Here is a 23259-nt window from a genome sequence, read left to right on the forward strand (position 1 = left end):
ACTCATTCTTCTTGCGAGTTACTTGGTAGAGTGGGTTTACAATCAGACTGTAATTTGGGATGTGCATTCTCCAAAACCCCACAACACCTAGGAAAGTCTGTGTTTCTTTTTTGTTAGTTGGTGGAGACATAGCTGTTATTTTGTTGATCACATCCATTGGGATTTGACGACGTCCATCTTGCCATTTTATTCCTAAAAACTGGATCTCCCGTGCAGGTCCTTTGACTTTATTTTGTTTTATGGCAAAACCGGCTTTCAGAAGGATTTGGACTATTTTCTTCCCTTTCTCGAAAACTTCCTCTGCTGTGTCACCCCACACAATAATGTCATCGATGTACTGCAGGTGTTCAGGAGCTTCCCCCTGCTCTAGTGCAGACTGGATCAGCCCATGGCAAATGGTAGGGCTGTGTTTCCACCCCTGGGGCAGCCTATTCCAAGTATATTGGACTCCCCTCCAAGTGAAGGCAAATTGTGGCCTGCACTCTGCTGCTAGAGGGATGGAGAAAAATGCATTAGCGATATCAATTGTGGCGTACCACTTGGCTGCCTTCGATTCAAGTTCATACTGAAGTTCCAGCATGTCCGGCACTGCAGCACTCAGTGGTGGCGTGACTTCGTTCAAGCCGCGATAGTCCACTGTTAGTCTCCACTCGCCATTAGACTTTCGCACTGGCCATATGGGACTATTGAAAGGTGAATGAGTCTTGCTGATCACTCCTTGGCTCTCCAATTGACGAATTAGCTTATGGATGGGAATCAGGGAGTCTCGGTTGGTGCGATATTGCCGCCGGTGCACAGTTGTGGTAGCAATTGGCACTTGCTGTTCTTCGACCCTCAGCAACCCCACAACAGAGGGGTCCTCTGAGAGACCAGGCAAGGTAGATAATTGTTTAATGCCCTCTGTCTCTAAGGCAGCAATACCAAAAGCCCACCGGAACCCTTTTGGGTCCTTGCAGTATCCTCTTCTAAGATAGTCTATGCCAAGGATACATGGAGCATCCGGACCAGTCACAATGCGGTGCTTTTCCCACTCATTCCCAGTCAGACTCACTTCAGCCTCCAATACAGTCAACTGCTGAGATCCCCCTGTCACTCCACAAATATAGATGGGCTCTGGTCCTTTATAGCTCGATGGCATTATAGTACATTGTGCACCGGTGTCTACTAAAGCCTTATACTTCTGTGCGCGTGATGTGCCAGGCCATCGAATCCACACAGTCCAATAAACTCGATTGTCCCTTTCCTCCCCCTGGCTGGAGGCAGGGCCCCCCTAATCCTGGTCAGAATCTTCCTCGTTTCTGTGTTTGAAGGACTGTCTGCTGGAAGTTGGAGCAGCAAACTTTTCGGAGAATCCCTTTTTCCTGATTGTTTTCTTTTGCAACTCACGTACCCGTGCCTCTAGGGTCGCGGTAGATTTTCCATCCCACTTTCTCATGTCCTCTCCATGGTCTCGTAAGTAAAACCACAGGGTGGCACGGGGTGAGTACCCACCATATCGTCTTCCTTGTGTGGGTGAACGCCTACCCCTGACAGCTGAGACACTGCTTTGTACAGGTGCGAAGGAGAATAATCTCTCTTCAAGTTGGTGAACCTTTTCAGAAAGTTTCTCCCAAGTGTTCTCCTTTGGTCGGTGGGCACTGGTTGGTTCAGGTGGGGAGGACAATAGATTCTCTTCAAGTTGGTGAACCTTTTCAGAAAGTTTCTCCACAGCTGAGACGCAGGCCTGTAAGGAAGAGGAGAGACTTTCTTCGTACTGCCGGAGTTGTTTAGCCGCTTCACCCACTGTGGGTTCCTCATCCTCTTTCCAGGCCATTATTGCCAATGAGCTGGCATATGATGATGGTGCACTCCGTACAAACTTCCGCCACATGGGTCGTGTACACTTGACTTCATCTGGATCTGTGGATGTTTGATTGAGGTCTGGATCCTCATAAATCACTTCCCGTACGGCTAATTCCCTCAGGTACTGGATTCCCTTCTCCATAGTGGTCCACTTGCCTGGTAGACATAAAATATCTTCCTTGAAGGGATACCTTTCCCTCACAGCTGAGAGGAGACGCCTCCAGAGGCTGGTGGGTCGTGCTCCATCTGCAATTGCTTTGTCAATGCCGGCGTCTCGAGCAAGGGATCCCAGCCGCTTGGCTTCCCTGCCGTCTAATTCCACACAATTGGCTCCAGAGTCCCAGCACCGGAGCAGCCAGGTGACAAGCTGCTCACCTATACAGCGACCAAAATCTTTTCGCACATCTCGTAGCTCGCGCTCGTTTAGGCTTCGGGTAGTTACTGTTGCTCTTTCGGCATCCTCATCTTCCTCCTCCTGAATCCTTGACGGCCCAGCGTCGTCATCATCTTCGTCATCTCTATACTTAGTTTTGGCAGAAGCCTTACCTGGATTGGCAGAAGACTCTCTGCGTTCTAAACGACTTGAATTTCTGTACCATATTTTCACCTTCTCTACAGGGGCAGCTTGCACTGCTACTGCTCGTTTCTCTGACTTTGTTACAGGGTCTGCCACAGGGGTTGGAATGCCCTCTGCAGGGTCAACTTGCACTGCTACAGCTCGTTTCTCTGACACGGCCACAGGAGCTGGAGCGGCTACAGGAGCTGGAGCTGGAGCTGGAGCAGTTGCAGGAGCTGGGACTGGAGCAGCAGTAGGAGCTGGAGCTGGAGCGGCTTCAGGAGCTGGAGCTGGAGCGGCTTCAGAAGCTGGGACTGGAGCAGTTGCAGGAACTGGGACTGGAGTAGCGGCCGGAGCTGGAACTGGAGCGACTGCAGGAACTGGGACTGGAGCAGCTGCAGGAGCTGGAGCTGGAGCGGCTACAGGAGCTGGAGCTGGAGCAGCTGCAGGAGCTGGGACTGGAGCGGCTGCAGGAGCTGGGACTGGAGCGGCTGCAGGAGCTGGGACTGGAGCGGCTGCAGGAGCTGGGACTGGAGCGGCTGCAGGAGCTGGGACTGGAGCGGCTGCAGGAGCTGGGACTGGAGCGGCTGCAGGAGCTGGGACTGGAGCGGCTGCAGGAGCTGGGACTGGAGCGGCTGCAGGAGCTGGGACTGGAGCGGCTGCAGGAGCTGGGACTGGAGCGGCTGCAGGAGCTGGGACTGGAGCGGCTGCAGGAGCTGGGACTGGAGCGGCTGCAGGAGCTGGGACTGGAGCGGCTGCAGGAGCTGGGACTGGAGCGGCTGCAGGAGCTGGGACTGGAGCGGCTGCAGGAGCTGGGACTGGAGCGGCTGCAGAATCCACCGTAGGGGTCACAGTGGCCGTTGGATCTGTCACAGGGTTTGGAGTGGCCGCAGGGTCTGTCACTAAGTTGACAGCAGTATCAATGGCAGCTCGATAGGCATGAGCCAGGCCCCAGCACGTTACAATGATTTGTGTTACTTTGGAACTGCCAGAATCATTACACCTTTTTTTCAAGCATTCTGCCAGTTTTTGAGGATTTTGCCATTGTTCAGGGGTGAATTTCCAACACACTGGGGGTGCCAACTGCTCTAGATGCCTGCCCATATCCACCCATACTCCCTGCCACCCACAACTATACTGCCTCCGGGCAGATCTCCGGATGAGCTTCATAAGTAGTTGTTTAACTTTAAGCAGAATCTGAAGTGCATTCATGAGGCAGAACAACAAGACTATGGTATTCTGAGTATTCCAGAAATATTCAATATCTTGGAGAGCTATTGTAACAAGCTCAGGGGATAAGAGGGTGGTGAAGGAGGAAGGCAGAGTGACCCAGGAGGATACAGGGGTGGTGAAGGAGAAAGGGAGAGTAAGCAAGTAAGGAAAAATATCCTCCCCTTTCCCCTCCACAGATTGACTCTCTAATGGAGAAAAACAATAGGTATAATTGCTAATAGTTCCCAAGATGCTGTTTCCAAAGTACAGAGTCCACGATGTTACTGAGTATAAATACCAAGTTAGAGTCATGACCAGATATCTTATCGTCTCATAAGCCATTGCTATAACACTTAGTACCATAATGGTCTGAAACCAGGGCCCGGAGAGGAGAAACAACACTACAGAGAGCAAATACGGAAAATAATGTACTATAATACTCAATTTGGAAAACAGGCGCAGCAGAGTTGTGATTAAAGCAATCAGCATCATGACAAGTGACTATTAAGCAGGTCTAATCCTTACACCAATTTTAGTTTAACACACTCTGATCAGATCTGCCGTTATCTCAACCTTTCGGGCCCCACGTTGGGCGCCAAAAAGACTGTCGTGGTTTAACCCGACCGGCAGCTAAACACCACGCAGCCGTTCGCTCACCCTCCCCCCTCCCTCTCTGGGACGGGGGAGAGAAATGGAAAGTGAAGCCCGTGAGTTGAGATAAAGACAGTTTAATAAGACAGGAAAAGAAAAAAAAAAAAAAAAAAAAAACAAAAATAATAATAACAATAATAATAATGATGATACAATGGGGATAATACGAAAGTAATAATAGTATGTACAAACAAGTGATGCACAATGCAATTGCTCACCACCCGCTGACCGATGCCCAGCCTAACCCCCGAGCAGTCCGGCCCCCTCCCCCCGGCTAGCCACCCCTATATATTGTTTAGCATGACGTCAGATGGTATGGAATACCCCTTTGGCTAGTTTGGGTCACCTGTCCTGGGTCTGTCCCCTCCCAGCTCTTACTGCACCCCCCAGCCTGCCCGTTGGCAGGACAGAGCAAAGGCTGAGATGTCCTTGGCTTAGTATAAGCACTGCTCTGCAACAATTAAAGCATCGGGGTGTTATCAGCACTCTTCTCATTCTAAGCCAAAACACAGCATTCCACCAGCTACTAGGAAGAAAATTAATTCTGTGCTAACTGAAACCAGGACAGGATATCATCAGAGGAGGAGGTGGGTCGTGCTGAAGAAGCCCCACTGTACAACCAGTTGCCAGAGAATGAAAAGAAATATGCCCTGTTCACTGATGGGTCCTGTCGTATTGTGGGAAAGCATCGGAGATGGAAGGCTGCTGTATGGAGTCCTACGCGACGAGTTGCAGAAGCTGCTGAGGGAGAAGGTGAATCGAGTCAGTTTGCAGAAGTGAAAGCCATTCAGCTGGCTTTAGACATTGCTGAACGAGAAAAATGGCCAGTTCTCTATCTCTACACCGATTCATGGATGGTAGCAAATGCCCTGTGGGGATGGTTACAGCAATGGAAGCAAAACAACTGGCAGCGTAGGGGCAAACCTATCTGGGCTGCTGCATTGTGGCAAGATATTGCTGCTTGGGTAGAGAACCTGGCTGTGAAAGTACGCCACGTAGATGCTCATGTGCCCAAGAATCGGGCTACTGAAGAACATCAAAACAACCAGCAGGTGGATCAGGCTGCTAAGATTGAAGTAGCTCAGGTGGACCTGGATTGGCAGCATAAAGGTGAATTATTTATAGCCCGATGGGCCCATGACACCTCAGGCCATCAAGGTAGAGATGCAACATACAGATGGGCTCGTGATCGAGGGGTGGACCTGACCATGGACGCTATAGCACAGGTTATTCATGACTGTGAAACATGTGCTGCAATCAAGCAAGCCAAACGGTCAAAGCCTCTTTGGTATGGAGGACGATGGCTGAAATATAAATATGGAGAGGCCTGGCAGATTGATTACATCACACTCCCTCAAACTCGCAATGGCAAGCGCCACGTACTTACAATGGTGGAAGCAACCACCGGATGGCTGGAAACATATCCTGTGCCTCATGCTACCGCCCAGAACACCATCCTGGGCCTTGAAAAGCAAGTCCTATGGCGACATGGCACCCCAGAAAGAATAGAATCAGATAATGGGACTCACTTCCGAAACAACCTTATAGACACTTGGGCCAAAGAACATGGTATTGAATGGGTGTATCACATCCCCTATCATGCACCAGCCTCCGGGAAAGTTGAACGATACAATGGCCTGTTAAAGACTACCTTGAAAGCAATGGGCGCTGGGACGTTCAAAAACTGGGATACGCATTTGGCAAAGGCCATCTGGTTAGTCAATACTAGGGGATCTACCAACCGAGCTGGACCTGCCCAATCAAACCTGTTACGTACTGTAGATGGGGATAAAGTTCCTGTAGTGCATGTAAAAAATATGCTGGGTAAAACAGTCTGGGCTACTCCTGCCTCAGGAAAAGGCAAACCTATTCGTGGAATTGTTTTCGCTCAGGGACCTGGATATACTTGGTGGGTGATGCAAAAGAACGGAGAGGTCCGGTGTGTACCTCAAGGAGATTTAATACTGGGTGAGAATAGCCCATGAACTGAATTGCACCATGTTAAATAGTATATTATACTGTATGTTATCACTACCATGATTACTATAGGTGACTAATTAGAATGTATGGAAAAGAGTGTAACCTGAGCATGACATAAATGGTATGGAATAAGGGGTGGATAGATGTCCTGGTTTCAGTTAGCACAGAATTAATTTTCTTCCTAGTAGCTGGTGGAATGCTGTGTTTTGGCTTAGAATGAGAAGAGTGCTGATAACACCCCGATGCTTTAATTGTTGCACCACACATACACCCCTCACTGAAGAGACGTAACCCAGACTTCAGAGCATTTTTGAAGAAAAAAAAAAAAAAAAAAGATTTAAAAAGTTTAGAAAACAGCTTTCCTTGCTTATTTGGGGTTAAAATATTTTTACTGCCACTACAAGGAAGTTTACGAAGTTAGTTTGAATATAATCCATGATGACAATCTGAGCCTCAATACACAGGCACTTAGAGCAAAGACCTATAAGGAGCATAGACTCTTCCATTCAACTCAGTCAGGACTCCATAAGCTCCTGTGAAGCCACAAAACATGGAGATTTTGTCTCCAAGTTTACCATTCTCTGAAGCCAGGCAATAAAGCACTGTTTCTTATACTATGCTACAGTGAACATTCACTGTACAGATTCTTCCAATTATCCTTCCCCTGAAACAAAAGTATTTTGATTTATACTTCTCAATATTTCTTTTCCCCCTCCCTTTCTCAGCACATGGAGACAGGCAATAATGGGAGCTCAGCCACCTCTCTCCTATATTCACAGATCTGCTCTTTCTTGGACAAGGATTTATTGATCAATGTCTCTTGGTTAATTAAAGCACAAGAAGAGTAGGAAATTGAGTGGGTCGGGCATCTTGTGAATTGAATCATCACAGAAGACTAAGTATCCTCAAGGGGAATATTTTCATTTTTTTAATAGATGAGTTAAGATAGAGAAAGAAGCTAATAGCCTGGTTCTTCAGATATGATGATCCTTAGCTCTATTAAGGAAGCCTTTCTTTATCCCAATTTTTCAGCTGTTTATCACGTAATAGCTTTGCCTGGTATCTGACTGCTAAGAACATTTCAATTATACAGAGTATTTAATTTGCATTTTCCACAATGAAGCTCTGCAATTAGGCAATGCTAAAAATGAAGTACCTCATGCATTGACTTTTTGAGTAAACTCTTTATAATTTAGTTTTAATAATAATTATGAGAAAAAAATCACTCATGCACGAATCACTCAGAATTATCAATTATAAAATACTGAAGTTAATCCACCAATGATTTGTTGAGATTTCTTTTCTTTCAAAAAACTGTAATTATTGGTTTTGCTTTCTGACATAGTAAGGAAGCCATTTTCTATCTTCAATAACCACTAGTCTTAGAAATTGCTTTATTTACATACAAACCTCGGCTTTCATTTGTTTCCAGCAGTGATACCATCAGTAGATACAACTCCAAAACAATGCAGTGATTATATACTCTCAAGCCAAATTTACAAGGATGTTGCAACATAAAAACACATCCTACTGACTTTCAGAATTTTTACTGAAGCTCATCAAGTCCGTCTGCCAGTTTCTCCATCTCATTTGTCTCCAGCATTCAAGCATGTTTATATATCTGCACTACTGACCAAAGAACTAGTTCTACCCTCCTCTTCTTCTCAGCTATTGCTTGTACCACACCTGATGACAAAACCAAGAAAATGATCTAAATAAAAATTTAACGGATCAGATACGTGAATTAGTTTTCAGCCAGAGTGATTACCTGACAAGGCTGCACAAACAGTAGTAAAAACTAAAGAGAGACTCCAAAAATAATAAGCTTCCTTGCAAAGACAGAACTGCTGTCTTTGCTGCTGAAGCTCCACACCTCACTGAATTGCAACCTTGTATACAACTAAACAGCTCATTCCATTCACTAACCATGGTACTTGGCTTTGTTTTTTTTTCTGTGAATTAAAGCGAGCAAAGCCTGCAAGCTTGTACCAAAAGAGGGTGGAGGTGGACACTTGGTAGAGTTCAGGCACATAAATCTACTAAACATGGGAACAAGACTGCAATTTCATATTAAACAATGCAAGACTTTACATAAAATGAGAAAAGACACATGAGAATGACTTCTAAACTGAGAGGTAGGGTAGGACAGAAGAAACATCATAGATATCAATAGTTAGGGATTTTACTTGCATGAAATTCTGTAAGCAGAAATCAATCTTCATTTGAATTTTATATTGTCTTTTTCATAGAATGCTCCTGCCTGCAAAAATCTCTAGATTTTCTTACAACAAAAAGAACAAAGCATTGAATACTAGTTAGATTTAGCTCTCCTTAAAGCAGCCAAAAAAAAAAAAAAAAAAAAAAAGAACACAGACAGACCCACCCCTAAAAATCACATGATAAAATTTTAAAAGAGGAACGGGAGGCAGACAAGAATTTGGTTTGTATGCTGTAGTAAAGATATGCATGGTTATTTCTCCATTTTCCTTAAAAAAAAAAAAAAAAAAAAAAAAAAAAAAAAAAAAAAAAGGCAGTTAAAACTTCAGGTAGACAGACCTGACAAGGTTTGCATAGAAAGAAAATAGCTGTTAAAGAACATTCCTGAATGCCTAAGGAGCCAAAAGCCTGAATATGCTTAAATGAAGCTAAAAGAAGCAGGTGCCGTTTGCCAGAACAGAGGTTCAATTCTTTGGAGGAGAAGGAAGCTGGAAGAAGATTAGGGAATTTGGAAGTGTTCCTTTAAAAAAAAAAAAAATCAGCAAAGCATAATATTGACGGGAAAACAGGCTGTGAAAGAGGATTTCCTTGTGGTGGATAGAAATATTTGACCACGTATTCAATAAACTTATTTTACAAGTATCCACTAATGCTGATGAAGTAGAAATTCAAACAGTATGACTTTTCAAACAGTAGAATTCAAACTATGACTTCGCACATTTTGTACTAAGGAAAAAAAAAAACGACAGCAAAATCAATAAATTAAAGCTTCAAATCTTCATCCTAACTCAATAAAGAACCTTAAAACTTTGCTCATCTTAAAGGTCAGCGAGTACAATCAATTTAACACACCAGTCATGCACTTTACCTAGAGTTTTGCGTTCTCAGGGGCCCAAGGTACAAGGATGTTTCCTTCCTACGCACTGCAAAGCATACCATGCAGAGGATACTGTGTACACCAGCACTAACTGGTGGCTTGCAGGATACATCTGTCTTGCTGTCAGTTAGCTGTCCATCTCAGCCCCAGCTCACATCTCACCGACACTGCAAAAGCCAGTTCCTTCGACAGATTGCAACTGGTGCTGCTGGAACCCAGCAGCAACTGCTATCACTGCACCCTGGCCACAGCCACAGCCAGATGATTGCAAAAGGTTCCCAACAGCAGCAGGAACACATCAAGAGAACAAACAGGAACTGAGAACAAGTACAGAAAATTTTACAAGACCTTTCAACTCACCACTGAAACAGTTTAGATAATAACTGTGCCTGTAACGTAAGTCACTACTCAGAATCTCTAACCCCATTTATAGGAAAAGAAAAAAAAATGTTTTACCTTAAAACTCACTGTTACTTGTAACTACTGCATTGCAAGAACACGATGCAAAAGCAAATATGAACACATTCCTCCCACTTACCTTTCTTGTCAATAGACTTTTGCGCCTAATTCCGCAAGCCTCTAGCTGAAGACGCCCTCGCAATGCCAATTCGATTAACATGCAGCCACGCAAACCTGAGGAGATGCAATCATTCCAAAATGAAGTGTAACCCTGAGAAGATGAAAAGACAGTAAGATACTTCCACCTCCACCTGAAAACAAATAGAAGAATCATAGAACCATTAAGGTTGGAAAAGATCTCCAAGATCATCTGGTCCAACCATTCCCCCACCACCAATATCACCCACTAAGCACCATGTTCAACCTTTCCTTAAACACCCCCAGGGACGGTGACTCCACCACCTCCCTGGGCAACCCATTCCTATGCCTGACCACTCTTTCTGAGAAGAAATGCCTCCCAATTTCCAACCTAAACCTCCCCTGGGCAACTTGAGGCCATTCCCTCTAGTCCTGTCACTAGTTATCTGCGAGAAAAGGCCAACCCCCAGCTCCCGACAACCTCCTTTCAGGTACCTGTAGAGAGCAATAAGGTCGCCCCCGAGCCTCCTCTCATCCAGACTAGACAACCCCAATTCCCTCAGCCACTCCTCATAGGACTTGAGTTCCAGGCCCTTCACCAGCTTCACGGCCCTTCTCTGGACATGCTCCAGGGCCTCAATGTCCTTCTTGTAATTAGGGGTCCAAAGCTGAACACAGTACTCGAGGTGTGGCCTCACCAGAGCAGAGTACAGGGGGACAATCACCTCCCTGGTCCTGCTGGCTACGCTATTCCTGATACAAACCAGGATGCCGTTGGCCTTCTTGGCCACCTGGGCACACTGCTGGCTCATGTTCAGGCAAGCATCAGTCAGCACCCCCAGATCCTTTTGCTCCGCACAGCTTTTGAGCCACTCTGCCCCAAGCCTGTAGTGTTGCATGGGGTTGTTGTGGCCAAAGTGCAGGATCCGGCACTTAGCCATGTTCAACCTCAACCCATTGGCCTCTGCCCATCAATGCAACCTGTCCAGGTCCCTCTACAGGACCTTCCTACCCTGCAGCAGATCAGCACTTCCCCCCAACTTGGAGCCATCTGCAAACTTTCTGAGGATGCACTTGATTTCCTCATCCAAGTCATCAATAAAGATATTAAAGAGGATAGGCCCCAACACTGATCCCTGGGGAACTCCACTAGTGACCTGTCACTGTTGAGGATTTTTTGAAACAGCAAAGATCCCATGGCTTGCTGCAGCTGAGCAAACCAAGCTACCAGGACGACTACAAGAAGTTCCCATGACAGCGTTCCCACATCGCCCGATTGAGGAATTTAGAAAAATATTGTTACCAGCCTCTGGCTTCAAGGATGGGATCTACATGACTGCTAATCACAAGGGGGTTGTTTTCTTGCAGGTGGGGTTGTTTTCTTGCAGTTGTTTGTCTGAGTGCTTTTGACCAATAATCTTGTGTGAGATACTATCCGCCCCTGTTAAGTTTGCTATAAAAGTCAGGCTATTCGGGTAATAAAAGACAGCATGATCTGACCATACTAGTGTCTGTCGTGTTTCAGCCGTTCTTCCTGCAACAGGTCACCAGCTGGATTTCACTCTGTTCACCACCACTCCCTGGGCCTGGCCGACCACACAGTTTTCAACCCAGCAAAGAGTGTTGCTGTCCAAGCCATGGGCTGCCAGCTTCTCCAGGAGAATACTGTGGGAGACCATGTCAAAGGCCTTGCTGAAGTCTAGGTAGACTACGTCAACAGCCTTTCCCTCATCAACCAGGCGGGTCACCCCATCATAGAAGATGAGGTTGGTCAGGCAGGACTTGCCTTTCATGACCCCATGCTGACTGGACCTGTTTCTATGGTTGTCCTGCATATGCTGCATGATTGCATTCACGATGACCTGTTCCATCACCTTTCCTGGCACCGAGGTCAGGCTGACAGGCCTGTAGTTCCCTGGGTCCTCCTAATGACCCTTCTTATAGATGGGCATCACATTACAGAATCACAGAATCATCTAGGTTGGAAGAGACCTCCAAGATCACCTAGTACAACCTCTGACCTAACACTAACCAGTCCTCCACTAAAACGTATCACTAAGCACTACATCTAAAGATCTTTTAAAGACCTCCAGGGATGGTGCCTTAACCACTTCCCTGGGCAGCCCATTCCAATGCCTCACAACCCTTTCAGTAAAGAAGTTCTTCCTAAGATCCAACCTAAACCTCCCCTGGAGCAACTTTAGCCCGTCCACCCTCGTCCTATCACCAGGCACATGGGAGAACAGACCAATCCCCACCTCGCTACAGCCTCCTTTAAGGTACCTGTAGAGAGCGATAAGGTTGCCCCTGAGCCTCCTTTTCTCCAGGCTGAACAAGCCCAACTCCATCAGCTGCTCCTCATAGGACTTGTTCTCCAGACCCCTCACCAGCTTCGTTGCCCTTCTCTGGACTTGCTTGAGCACCTCGATGTCCTTCTTGTAGCAAGGGGCCCAAAGCTGAACACAGGACTCGAGGTGCGGCCTCACCAGAGCCGAGTACATGGGGACAATCACTTCCCTAGACCTGCTGGCCATGCTGCTTCTTATCCAAGCCAGGATGCTGCTGGCCTTCTTGGCCACCTGAGCACACTGCTGGCTCATATTCAGCTGACTATCAACCATCACTCCCAGGTCCTTCTCCGCCAGGCAGCTTCCCAACCACTCATCTCCCGGCCTTTAGCACTGCTTGGGGTTGTTGTGCCCCAGGTGCAGGACCCGGCACTTGGCCTTGGTGAACTTCATGCAGTTGGCCTCAGCCCATCGGTCCAGCCTATCCAGATCCTCCTGCAGAGCTTTCCTACCCTCGAGCAGATCGACACACACACCTAACTTGGTGTCATCTGCAAACTTACTGAGGGTGCACTCAACCCCCTCATCCAGATCATCAATAAAGATATTAAAGAGGACTGGCCCCAGTACTGAGCCCTGGGGGACGCCACTAGTGACCGGCCTCCAACTGGATTTGACTCCATTCACCACGACTCTTTGGCCCGGCTACCCAGCCAGTTTCTATCCCAACGAAGCGTGCACCAGTCCAAGCCATGAGCAGCCAGTTTCTTCAGGAGAATGTTGTGGGAAACAGTGTCAAAGGCCTTACTGAAGTCAAGGTAGACCACATCCACGACCTTTTCCTCATCCACTAAGCGTCACTTTGTCACAGAAGGAGATCAGGTTCGTCAAGCAGTACCTGCCTTTCATGTGTTAATGTCTCTCCTCAGTGTTCAATGGGGATAATCCTACCTCAAGGTAGGGGATGCCTTTAAATCTGATGGAGCTCACAGTAGATGCTGATTGATTTAGGTATCAAATCTGTAGTGATTAAAACTATTTGTTTGGAGCTTGTAAACACACAAAGATATATATAAGAAAAGTTAGGAGAGTTTTTGAACTTCATGTATTATTTGATTGTCAAGACACTTTTACTTTAGCTCCTGGAAATTATATCACAGTGAGCTCACACTCATAGGACTCTGCCTGGATTTATTGACTTCCATTGTGGGTGTAAGTGAGGGAGAGGGCTGAAACTTGTTCTAAGAACTACTCTAAGCTGCTAAGACCAATTACAGTTTGTCCTGGTTTCAGCTAGGATAGAGTTAATTTTCCTCCTAGTAGCTGGTAGGGTGCTATGTTTTGGATTAGGATGAGAAGAGTGCTGATAACATGCTGATGTTTTAATCGTTGCAGAACACTGCTCACACCAAGCCAAGGACATTTTCAGCTTCTCACTCTGTACTACCAGTGGGCAGGCTAAGGGTACAGCAGGAGCTGGGAGGGGACAGACCCAGGACAGCTGACCCAAAGTGGCCAAAGGGGTATTCCATCCCATCTGACGTCATGATAAATATATGGGGGGGCTAGCTGGGGGGTGGGGAGGGCCAGCTGCTTGGGAATAGGCTGGGCATCGGTCAGCAGGTGGTGAGCAATTGCATTGTGCATCACTTGTTTTGTACACATTTATTATTATTGTTATTATTTTCCTGTCTTAATAAACTGTCTTTATCTCAACCCACAGGCTTCATTTTCCCATTTCTCTCCCCCATCCCAGAGAGGGATATATCCTGCCGTATCTGTTCCCCTGTACATTGTGCAACAGAAACCATGAGTCCTGCCAGCTCCTGGGTTAGGATCCCTTTCCCCCTTTGAGACAGGTGGGACCCATTGGCAGCCATCAGGCCAGGTGCTGAGTAAATCTCCCCACAGTCAAAAACAACAACAAAATAAATAAACAAACAACCTAATTCCTGCAATGGCCCCAGCCTCTCAGCCATGTATTAATCATCTGGGCCTTCCAGGTCTGCTCAGTATCCCTCCTTGCCCCTGAAGGGATAGAGAAAGACACCACCTGCGCTCCCACTTCATCCAGTAACCATCCCAATCCCCCGAAGTCCTTTTTGATAGCCTTCAGGCTTCTCTCAGCAATTTTGTCTCTGCCAGGATGAATTATCACTAAGGGATAATAATCGGAGGGGTCAATCAGGCCAGGAAGTTTCCTGGTAATGTCCCTGACCCGGGCCCCAGAGAGGCAGCAGACTTCCCTACAGGTAGGGTCCAGCTGACAAATGGGGCCCTCTGTTCCCCTCAGAAAGGAGTCGCCTACAACCATTAATTATCCTCCTTTCCTTTCTTGGTGGAGGAAGCCTTCAGGTATGGACTTGACTTCCTTGTCCTAGACAACCTCCTGTGTGGACCTTCCCCCACATCCTCACCAATCTGTCTCTCAAGCTCCAGGGGCCTCAAGCCTATTGTGTAAGGGCACCTGGGGATTCGAGGTGAGCAGGGAGGAGGCTCACCTGCAATGTCGAGTAGGGACCTGTTTCCATTCCTCTCTATCTCTCAGGTCCCCTCCCCCTCCAACAGCAATAGGGCAGGGGGTCCACCACTATTTGGGGTGTATCGCCCAGGTACCTTTCTCGCAGGTATGTGTCATGACTAACCAGGTGGCCTTTGCCAAATGCGTATCCCAATTTTTGAATGTCCCAGCGCCCATTGCTTTCAATGTAGTCTTTAACAGTCCGTTGTATCGTTCAACTTTCCCGGAGGCTGGTGCATGATAGGGGATGTGATACACCCACTCAATACCATGTTCTTTGGCCCAAGTGTCTATAAGGTTGTTTCGGAAATGAGTTCCATTGTCTGACTCTATTCTTTCTGGGGTACCATGTCGCCATAGTACTTGCTTTTCAAGGCCCAGGATGGCGTTCCGGGCGGTGACATGAGGCACAGGATATGTTTCCAGCCATCAGGTGGTTGCTTCCTCCATTGTAAGTACGTGGCGCTTGCCATTGCGAGTTTGAGGGAGTGTGATGTAATCAATCTGCCAGGCCTCTCCATATTTATATTTCAGCCATCGTCCTCCATACCAAAGAGGCTTTGACCGTTTGGCTTGCTTGATTGCAGCACATGTTTCACAGTCATGAATAACCTGTGCTACAGTGTCCATGGTCAGGTCCACCCCTCGATCACGAGCCCATCTGTATGTTGCATCTCTACCTTGATGGCCTGAGGTGTCATGGGCCCATCGGGCTATAAATAATTCACCTTTATGCTGCCAATCCAGGTCCACCTGAGCTACTTCAATCTTAGCAGCCTGATCCACCTGCTGGTTGTTTTGATGTTCTTCAGTAGCCCGATTCTTGGGCACATGAGCATCTACGTGACGTACTTTCACAGCCAGGTTCTCTACCCGAGCAGCAATGTCTTGCCACAATGCAGCAGCCCAGATGGGTTTGCCCCTACGCTGCCAGTTGTTTTGCTTCCATTGCTGTAACCATCCCCACAGGGCATTTGCTACCATCCATGAATCGGTGTAGAGATAGAGAACTGGCCATTTTTCTCGTTCAGCAATGTCTAAAGCCAGCTGAATGGCTTTCACTTCTGCAAACTGACTCGATTCACCTTCTCCCTCAGCAGCTTCTGCAACTCGCCGTGTAGGACTCCATACAGCAGCCTTCCATCTCCGATGCTTCCCCACAATACGACAGGACCCATCAGTGAACAGGACATATTTCTTTTCATTCCCTGGTAACTGGTTGTACAGTGGGGCTTCTTCAGCACGACCCACCTCCTCCTCTGATGATATCCCAAAGTATTTGCCTTCTGGCCAGTCCATAATCACTTCCAATATTCCTGGGCGACTGGGGTTTCCTATTCGAGCCCGCTGAGTAATCAGTGCAACCCACTTGCTCCACGTAGCATCAGTTGCATGATGCGTAGAAGAGACCCTTCCCTTGAACATCCAGCCTAGTACTGGCAATCGGGGTGCTAGGAGGAGCTGCGCTTCAGTACCGACCACCTCCGAAGCAGATCGAACTCCATATGCTGCCAATATCTGCTTTTCAGTTGGAGTGTAGCGGGCCTCAGATCCTCTGTATCCCCGACTCCAAAACCCCAGGGGCCGACCTCGAGTTTCCCCAGGTTCTTTCTGCCAGAGGCTCCAGGTGGGGCCGTGCTCCCCTTGCTGCAGTGTAGAGCACATTCTTTACATCTGGTCCTGTTCGAACTGGCCCAAGGGCTACTGCATGGACTATTTCCTGCTTGATTTGTTCAAACGCTTGTCGTTGTTCAGGGCCCCATTCAAACTCATTCTTCTTACGGGTTACTTGGTAGAGCGGGTTTACAATCAGACTGTAATTTGGGATGTGCATTCTCCAAAACCCCACAACACCTAGGAAAGTCTGTGTTTCTTTTTTGTTAGTTGGTGGAGACATAGCTGTTATTTTGTTGATCACATCCATTGGGATTTGACGACGTCCATCTTGCCATTTTATTCCTAAAAACTGGATCTCTCGTGCAGGTCCTTTGACTTTATTTTGTTTTATGGCAAAACCAGCTTTCAGAAGGATTTGGACTATTTTCTTCCCTTTCTCAAAAACTTCCTCTGCTGTGTCACCCCACACAATAATGTCATCGATGTAGTGCAGGTGTTCAGGAGCTTCCCCCTGCTCTAGCGCAGACTGGATCAGCCCATGGCAAATGGTAGGGCTGTGTTTCCACCCCTGGGGCAGTCGATTCCAAGTATATTGGACTCCCCTCCAAGTGAAGGCAAATTGTGGCCTGCACTCTGCTGCTAGAGGGATGGAGAAAAATGCATTAGCGATATCAATTGTGGCGTACCACTTGGCTGCCTTCGATTCAAGTTCGTACTGAAGTTCCAGCATGTCCGGCACTGCAGCACTAGGTGGTGGCGTCACTTCGTTCAGGACACGATAGTCCACTGTTAGTCTCCACTCACCATTAGACTTTCGCACTGGCCATATGGGACTATTGAAAGGTGAATGAGTCTTGCTGATCACTCCTTGGCTCTCCAATTGACGAATTAGCTTATGGATGGGAATCAGGGAGTCTCGGTTAGTGCGATATTGCCACCGGTGCACAGTTGTGGTAGCGATTGGCACTTGCTGTTCTTCGACCCTCAGCAACCCCACAACAGAGGGGTCCTCTGAGAGACCAGGCAAGGTAGATAATTGTTTAATGCCTTCTGTCTCTAAGGCAGCTATACCAAAAGCCCACCGGAACCCTTTTGGGTCCTTGCAATACCCTCTTCTAAGATAGTCTATGCCAAGGATACATGGAGCATCCGGGCCAGTCACAATGCGGTGCTTTTCCCATTCATTCCCAGTCAGACTCACTTCAGCCTCCAATACAGTCAACTGCTGAGATCCCCCTGTCACTCCACAAATACAGATGGGCTCTGGTCCTTTATAGCTCGATGGCATTATAGTACATTGTGCACCGGTGTCTACTAAAGCCTTATACTTCTGTGCGTCTGACGTGCCAGGCCATCGAATCCACACAGTCCAATAAACTCGATTGTCCCTTTCCTCCCCCTGGCTGGAGGCAGGGCTCCCCTAATCCTGGTCAGAATCTTCTTCATTTCTGTGTTTGAAGGACTGTCTGCTGGAAGTTGGAGCAGCAAACTTTTCAGAGAATCCCTTTTTCCTGATTGTTTTCTTTTGCAACTCACGTACCTGTGCCTCTAGGGTCGCAGTAGATTTTCCATCCCATTTTCTCATGTCCTCTCCATGGTCTCGTAAGTAAAACCACAGGGTGGCACGAGGTGAGTACCCACCATATCGTCCTCCTTGTGTGGATGAACGCCTACCCCTGATAGCTGAGACATTGCTCTGTATAGGTACGGAGGAGAATAATCTCTCTTCAAGTTGGTGAAACTTTTCAGAAAGTTTCTCCACAGTGTTCTCTTTTGGTCGGTGGACACTGGTTGGTTCAGGTGGGGATGAAGATAGATTCTCTTTAAGTTGGTGGAACTCTTCAGAAAGTTTCTCCACAGCTGAGACGCAGGCCTGTAAGGAAGAGGAGAGACTTTCTTCGTACTGCCGGAGTTGTTTAGCCACTTCATCCACTGTGGCTTCCTCATCCTCTTTCCAGGCCATTATTGCCAATGAGCTGGCATATGATGATGGTGCACTCCGTACAAACTTCCGCCACATAGGTCGTGTACACCTGACTTCATCTGGATCTTTGGATGTTTGTCTGAGGTCTGGATCCTCATAAATCACTTCCCGTATGGCTAATTCCCTCAGGTACTGGATTCCCTTCTCCATAGTGGTCCACTTGCCTGGTAGACATAAGAGTTCTTCCTTGAAGGGATACCTTTCCCTCACAGCTGAGAGGACACGCCTCCAGAGGCTGTGAGATTGTGCTCCATCTTCAATCGCTTTGTCAATGCCAGCGTCTCTAGCAAGGGATCCCAGTCGCTTGGCTTCCCTGCCGTCTAATTCCACACAATTGGCTCCAGAGTCCCAGCATCGGAGCAGCCAGGTGACAAGCTGCTCACCTATACAGCGACCAAAATCTTTTCGCACATCTCGTAACTCACGCTCGTTTAGGCTTCGGGTAGTTACTGTTGATTTTTCGGCATCCTCATCTTCCTCCTCCTGAACCCTTGATGGCCCAGCGTCGTCGTCGTCTCCATACCTAGATTTGGCAGAAGACTCTCTGCGTTCTAAACGACCTGAATCTCTATACCATTTTTTCACCTTCTCTACAGGGGCAGCTTGCACTGCTACTGCTCGTTTCTCTGACCCCATTACAGGGTCTGCCACAGGGGTTGGAATACCCTCTGCAGGGTCAACTTGCACTGCTACAGCTCTTTTCTCTGACCCAGCCACAGGAGCTGGAGCAGCTGTAGGAACCGGAGCTGGAGCGGGTACAGGAGCTGGGACTGGAGCGGCTGCAGAGTCCACCGTAGGGGTCACAGTGGCCGTTGGATCTGTCACAGGGCTTGGAGTGGCCACAGGGTCTGTCACTAAGTTGATAGCAGTATCAATGTCAGCTCGATAGGCATGAGCCAGGTCCCAGCATGTTACAATGATTTGTGTTACTTTGGAACTGCCAGAATCATGACACCTTTTTCTCAAGCATTCTGCCAGTTTTTGAGGATTTTGCAGTTGTTCAGGGGTGAATTTCCAAAACACTGGGGGTGCCAACTGCTCTAGATGCCTGCCCATATCCTCCCATACTCCCTGCCACCCACAACTATACTGCCTCCGGGCAGATCTCCAGATGAGCTTCCTAAGTAGTTGTTTAACTTTAAGCAGAACCTGAAGCACATTCAGGAGGCAGAACAACAAGACTAGGCTGGTCTGAGTATCCCAAGGATATTCAATATCTTGGAGAGCTATTGTAGCAAGCTCGGAGGGTAAGAGGGTGGTGAAGGAGGAAGGCATAGTGATCCAGGAGGATACAGGGGTGGTGAAGGAGAAAGGGAGAGTAATCAAGTAAGAAAAAATATCTTCCCCTTTCCCCTCCACAGATTGACTCCCTAATGGAAAAAAACAATAGGTATAATTGCTAATAGTTTCCAAGATACAGTTTCCAAAATACAGAGTCGACGATGTTACTGAGTACAAATACCAAGTTAGAGTCATGACCAGATATCTCATCGTCTCATAAGCCATTGCTACAACACTCAGTACCATAATGATCTGAAACCAGGGCCCGGAGAGGATAAACAACATGACAGAGAGCAAGTACGGAAAATAATGTACTATAATACTCAATTTGGAAAACAGGCACAGCAGAGTTGAGATTAAAGCAATCAGCATTATGACAAGTGACTATTAAGCAGGTCTAATACTTATACCAATTTTAGTTTAACACACTCTGGTCAGATCTGCCATTATCTCAACCTTTCGAGCCCCACGTTGGGCGCCAAAAAGACTGTCGTGGTTTAACCCGGCTGGTAGCTAAACACCACGCAGCCGTTCGCTCACCCTCCCCCCTCCCTCTCTGGGACGGGGGAGAGAAATGGAAAGTGAAGCCCGTGAGTTGAGATAAAGACAGTTTAATAAGACAGGAAAATAATAATAACAAAATAATAATAACAATAATAACAATAATGTTACAATGGTGATAATAGGAAAGTAATAATAATATGTACAAACAAGTGATGCACAATGCAATTGCTCACCACCCGCTGACCGATGCCCAGCCTAACCCCGAGCAGTCCTGCCCCCTCCCCCCGGCTAGCCACCCCTATATATTGTTTAGCATGACGTCAGATGGTATGGAATACCCCTTTGGCTAGTTTGGGTCACCTGTCCTGGGTCTGTCCCCTCCCAGCTCTTACTGCACCCCCAGCCTGCCTGTTGGCAGGACAGAGCAAAAGGCTGAGATGTCCTTGGCTTGGTATAAGCACTGCTCTGCAGCAATTAAAACATCGGGGTGTTATCAGCACTCTTCTCATCCTAAGCCAAAACACAGCATTCCACCAGCTACTAGGAAGAAAATTAATTCTGTTCTAACTGAAACCAGAACAGCATGGCAGGGAGTTTCTCCACCAGTCTAACTCCTGTTCACACTCCCTGATAGTCCTTAATCTCTCCACCTCCTCCTTGAGCACTACCTCCAGGCTGATCAGATCCTCCACCTGCTCGCACCTCATGCGAGCAGTATCTCTGCCACCCTCCACTGGTAGCAACAGGCTCAGGCACTCCCTGCAGCCAGAGACCTGAACAGCCACATTTTTGGGCAGTCACTTGGTCTGGGTTGCCGCAGTCCGTTTGGCAAGAGGAGGCTTGCTGCGTTCTGTAAGCAGTTCTCTTACCCTCATGCACTTTTGAAGTAGCACTACTAGACAACCACCATTCCTGTACTGTAAACATGAAAGAGAAACAGACTCATCCTCTGTTAATTTTGACTTAGTCTGTTCTTCAAAGAACAGAGGAACTTCAGGAAAGTGACAAACAAAACAGTACATAATTTTGACTACATATAAACTAAATGTTAACTAATTACATTTTAAGACATCAAGCATTTGGCATTACTGACATCACACAGGCTTATCTGAGTTTCCTGAGACATGTTAATATGCTTTAATATCCATAAACAATATGGCACTGAAGTAATAACCTGAAAAGCAATATTAAGAGATATATATTGTTCTTATGTGGATTACAAAGCTGCAAATCACATTCATTCTATGAACCACACCATACCTATCACACTTCATCTGTATTTCTGCATTGATAGCTGTCTGCTTAAATAGCAGAACCAAATATTTGACACAATAAATTTACTCAATCACTAGAAACACATTTATTCAATTTTGTACTCCACTACTTGACAACCGTGACAAAAAAAAAAAAAAAAAGAAAATGATTCTATTTAAATTATACAGTTGCCAACATTTAATATTACCAAACATGCAAGAACAGTATGTAGGACAAAGCAAAACCATTCTGAGAAATTTCTTTTGAGAAATGATTGTGGAAACACTTGGTATGATCTAGAAAGACCTTCCAAAACTCCTCCAGCAATGCATCCTCTTTATGAAAAGATCCACTTTGGAATACAGGAAAAAAAAAAAAAAAAAAAGGAGCACACACTCATAACATTTACCCTAGCCAGTAACAACAACCAGCTTAAATCACGAGCAATGCAACTTTATCTTGTTCGCAAATGACAGCTGCCAGTGTACACACCAGATGGACACACCTGAAGTCCACTAGACGTACAATCCAGTCACCAACTAATAATGTCATCAAATGTAGACTTCTAGGAACAAAAAAAAGTTTCCATTTAGCACTTAGCTATTTTCAAGAGCTTTATTACATAGATGATCTTCTAAAAATTCTACAAAAAACACTGAATTAGTAGAAAGCCATTACTGAAATGTCACAGATGTTTACTTAAAAGGCCATAGACATAAGGTTGGAAAGGCATTTGAGGAATTATCTAGTCATCCTTTTTACTGAAAAACAATGCTTTGTATCAGCTACTCTCAGAAGCCAGGCATTCTGTATATTGTTTTTGGTAAGCACCAGACATTTCTTTGCCATTTGGATTTTTGCCATGGATTTCTTTCAATCCATTACGCTGGTCTTTCCAAGTAGTTCAAACAGATGGATGGATAATGTTTTGCTCTTACTGCAAACACTTCAGACAACTGAAGAAACCTTCAGAGAAGGTCAGGTTAGCACACAACAGTCTAAATCATCCTTTAAATTAACTCAAACTTCCCGGCGTAGCTGAAACGGAATAAAGCGAACATTTATCTTCAATGCTGCAAACAGCTCCTTGACACCTATCTCAAGTGGCATACAGCACAACTAGAAAAAGGTACAGAAAAGAGAAACTGTAACGCTCAGCATTACAGAACTACTGCCTATTAAAGAGGCAATAGAGGGACGGTGAAAAATCTTAGAATCATTAAGACCATTAAGAACTCGAGGCCATTCCTTCTAGTACTATCGCTGGTTATCTGCAAGAAGAGGATGACCCCCAACTCCCCACAACTTCTGTTCCAAATACCTAGTCTGTTCCAAATACCTAGCAGTCTCAAAACACTTGCATTAAAGATCATTGTTTACAGATGCAAACCATTCCGCTATTTAATACCCTTAAATAGCACTAATATTCCCACCAAATACAACACCAATTTTTTTTGCTGTATGTCTTCCTTACAAGTCTTTTCTAATTTTATAAACACCTTAACTCAATGAAATACTTATTTCATTATAGTTGCTAAGCAAGGTGTCTGTCTTAAAAGGTAATGAATTGTTATTTGACAGCAATCGCATTAGAACAGCGCTTTAAGCTATGAATAGCTCACAAGCCAATTTTATATCTGCATTGATTCAATAAGAATGTTCACAACTGTCATGTTTATTTACACAAAAGTGGTTTTCTTCTGAGCTGACCTAGAAACGCTAAGATTAAAAAAATACTTGTACTAGACAAGCATAAAGGGGAATGAAAATAAAGTTTACAATAGAAACTTACTACTCTATTAACTTTGAAAGCTCAAACTTGCCACTCAAGTATGGCAAAGCACATAACTAACACCAACATCTTCTTTCTACTTAAAGAATAGGTTATCCAAAATCCACATTCATTACACCATTTCCCTCCCATCACCTCTTGCATCA

The 23259-nt window shown here is 46.2% G+C and overlaps 1 protein-coding gene across 2 annotated transcripts in view; it reads right to left on the reverse strand.

The window, feature by feature from the left end:
- LOC311220821 (Golgi phosphoprotein 3-like) overlaps nucleotides 1-23259 on the reverse strand; it is a 69763-nt gene that overhangs the window by 18205 nt on the left and 28299 nt on the right. Inside the window, exon 2 of one of the 2 annotated variants that reach the window (XM_084304436.1) lies at nucleotides 9874-10005. The exons of the other annotated variant lie outside the window; for it this stretch is intronic. Coding sequence (XP_084160562.1) covers nucleotides 9874-10005 — 132 coding nt within the window. The remainder of the gene's footprint in view (nucleotides 1-9873; nucleotides 10006-23259) is intronic. 2 annotated transcript variants of the gene reach the window in all.

This window comes from Netta rufina, assembly GCF_964035555.1.
Source record: "Netta rufina genome assembly, chromosome: W".
In the NCBI taxonomy this organism is placed as follows: Eukaryota; Metazoa; Chordata; class Aves; order Anseriformes; family Anatidae; genus Netta; species Netta rufina.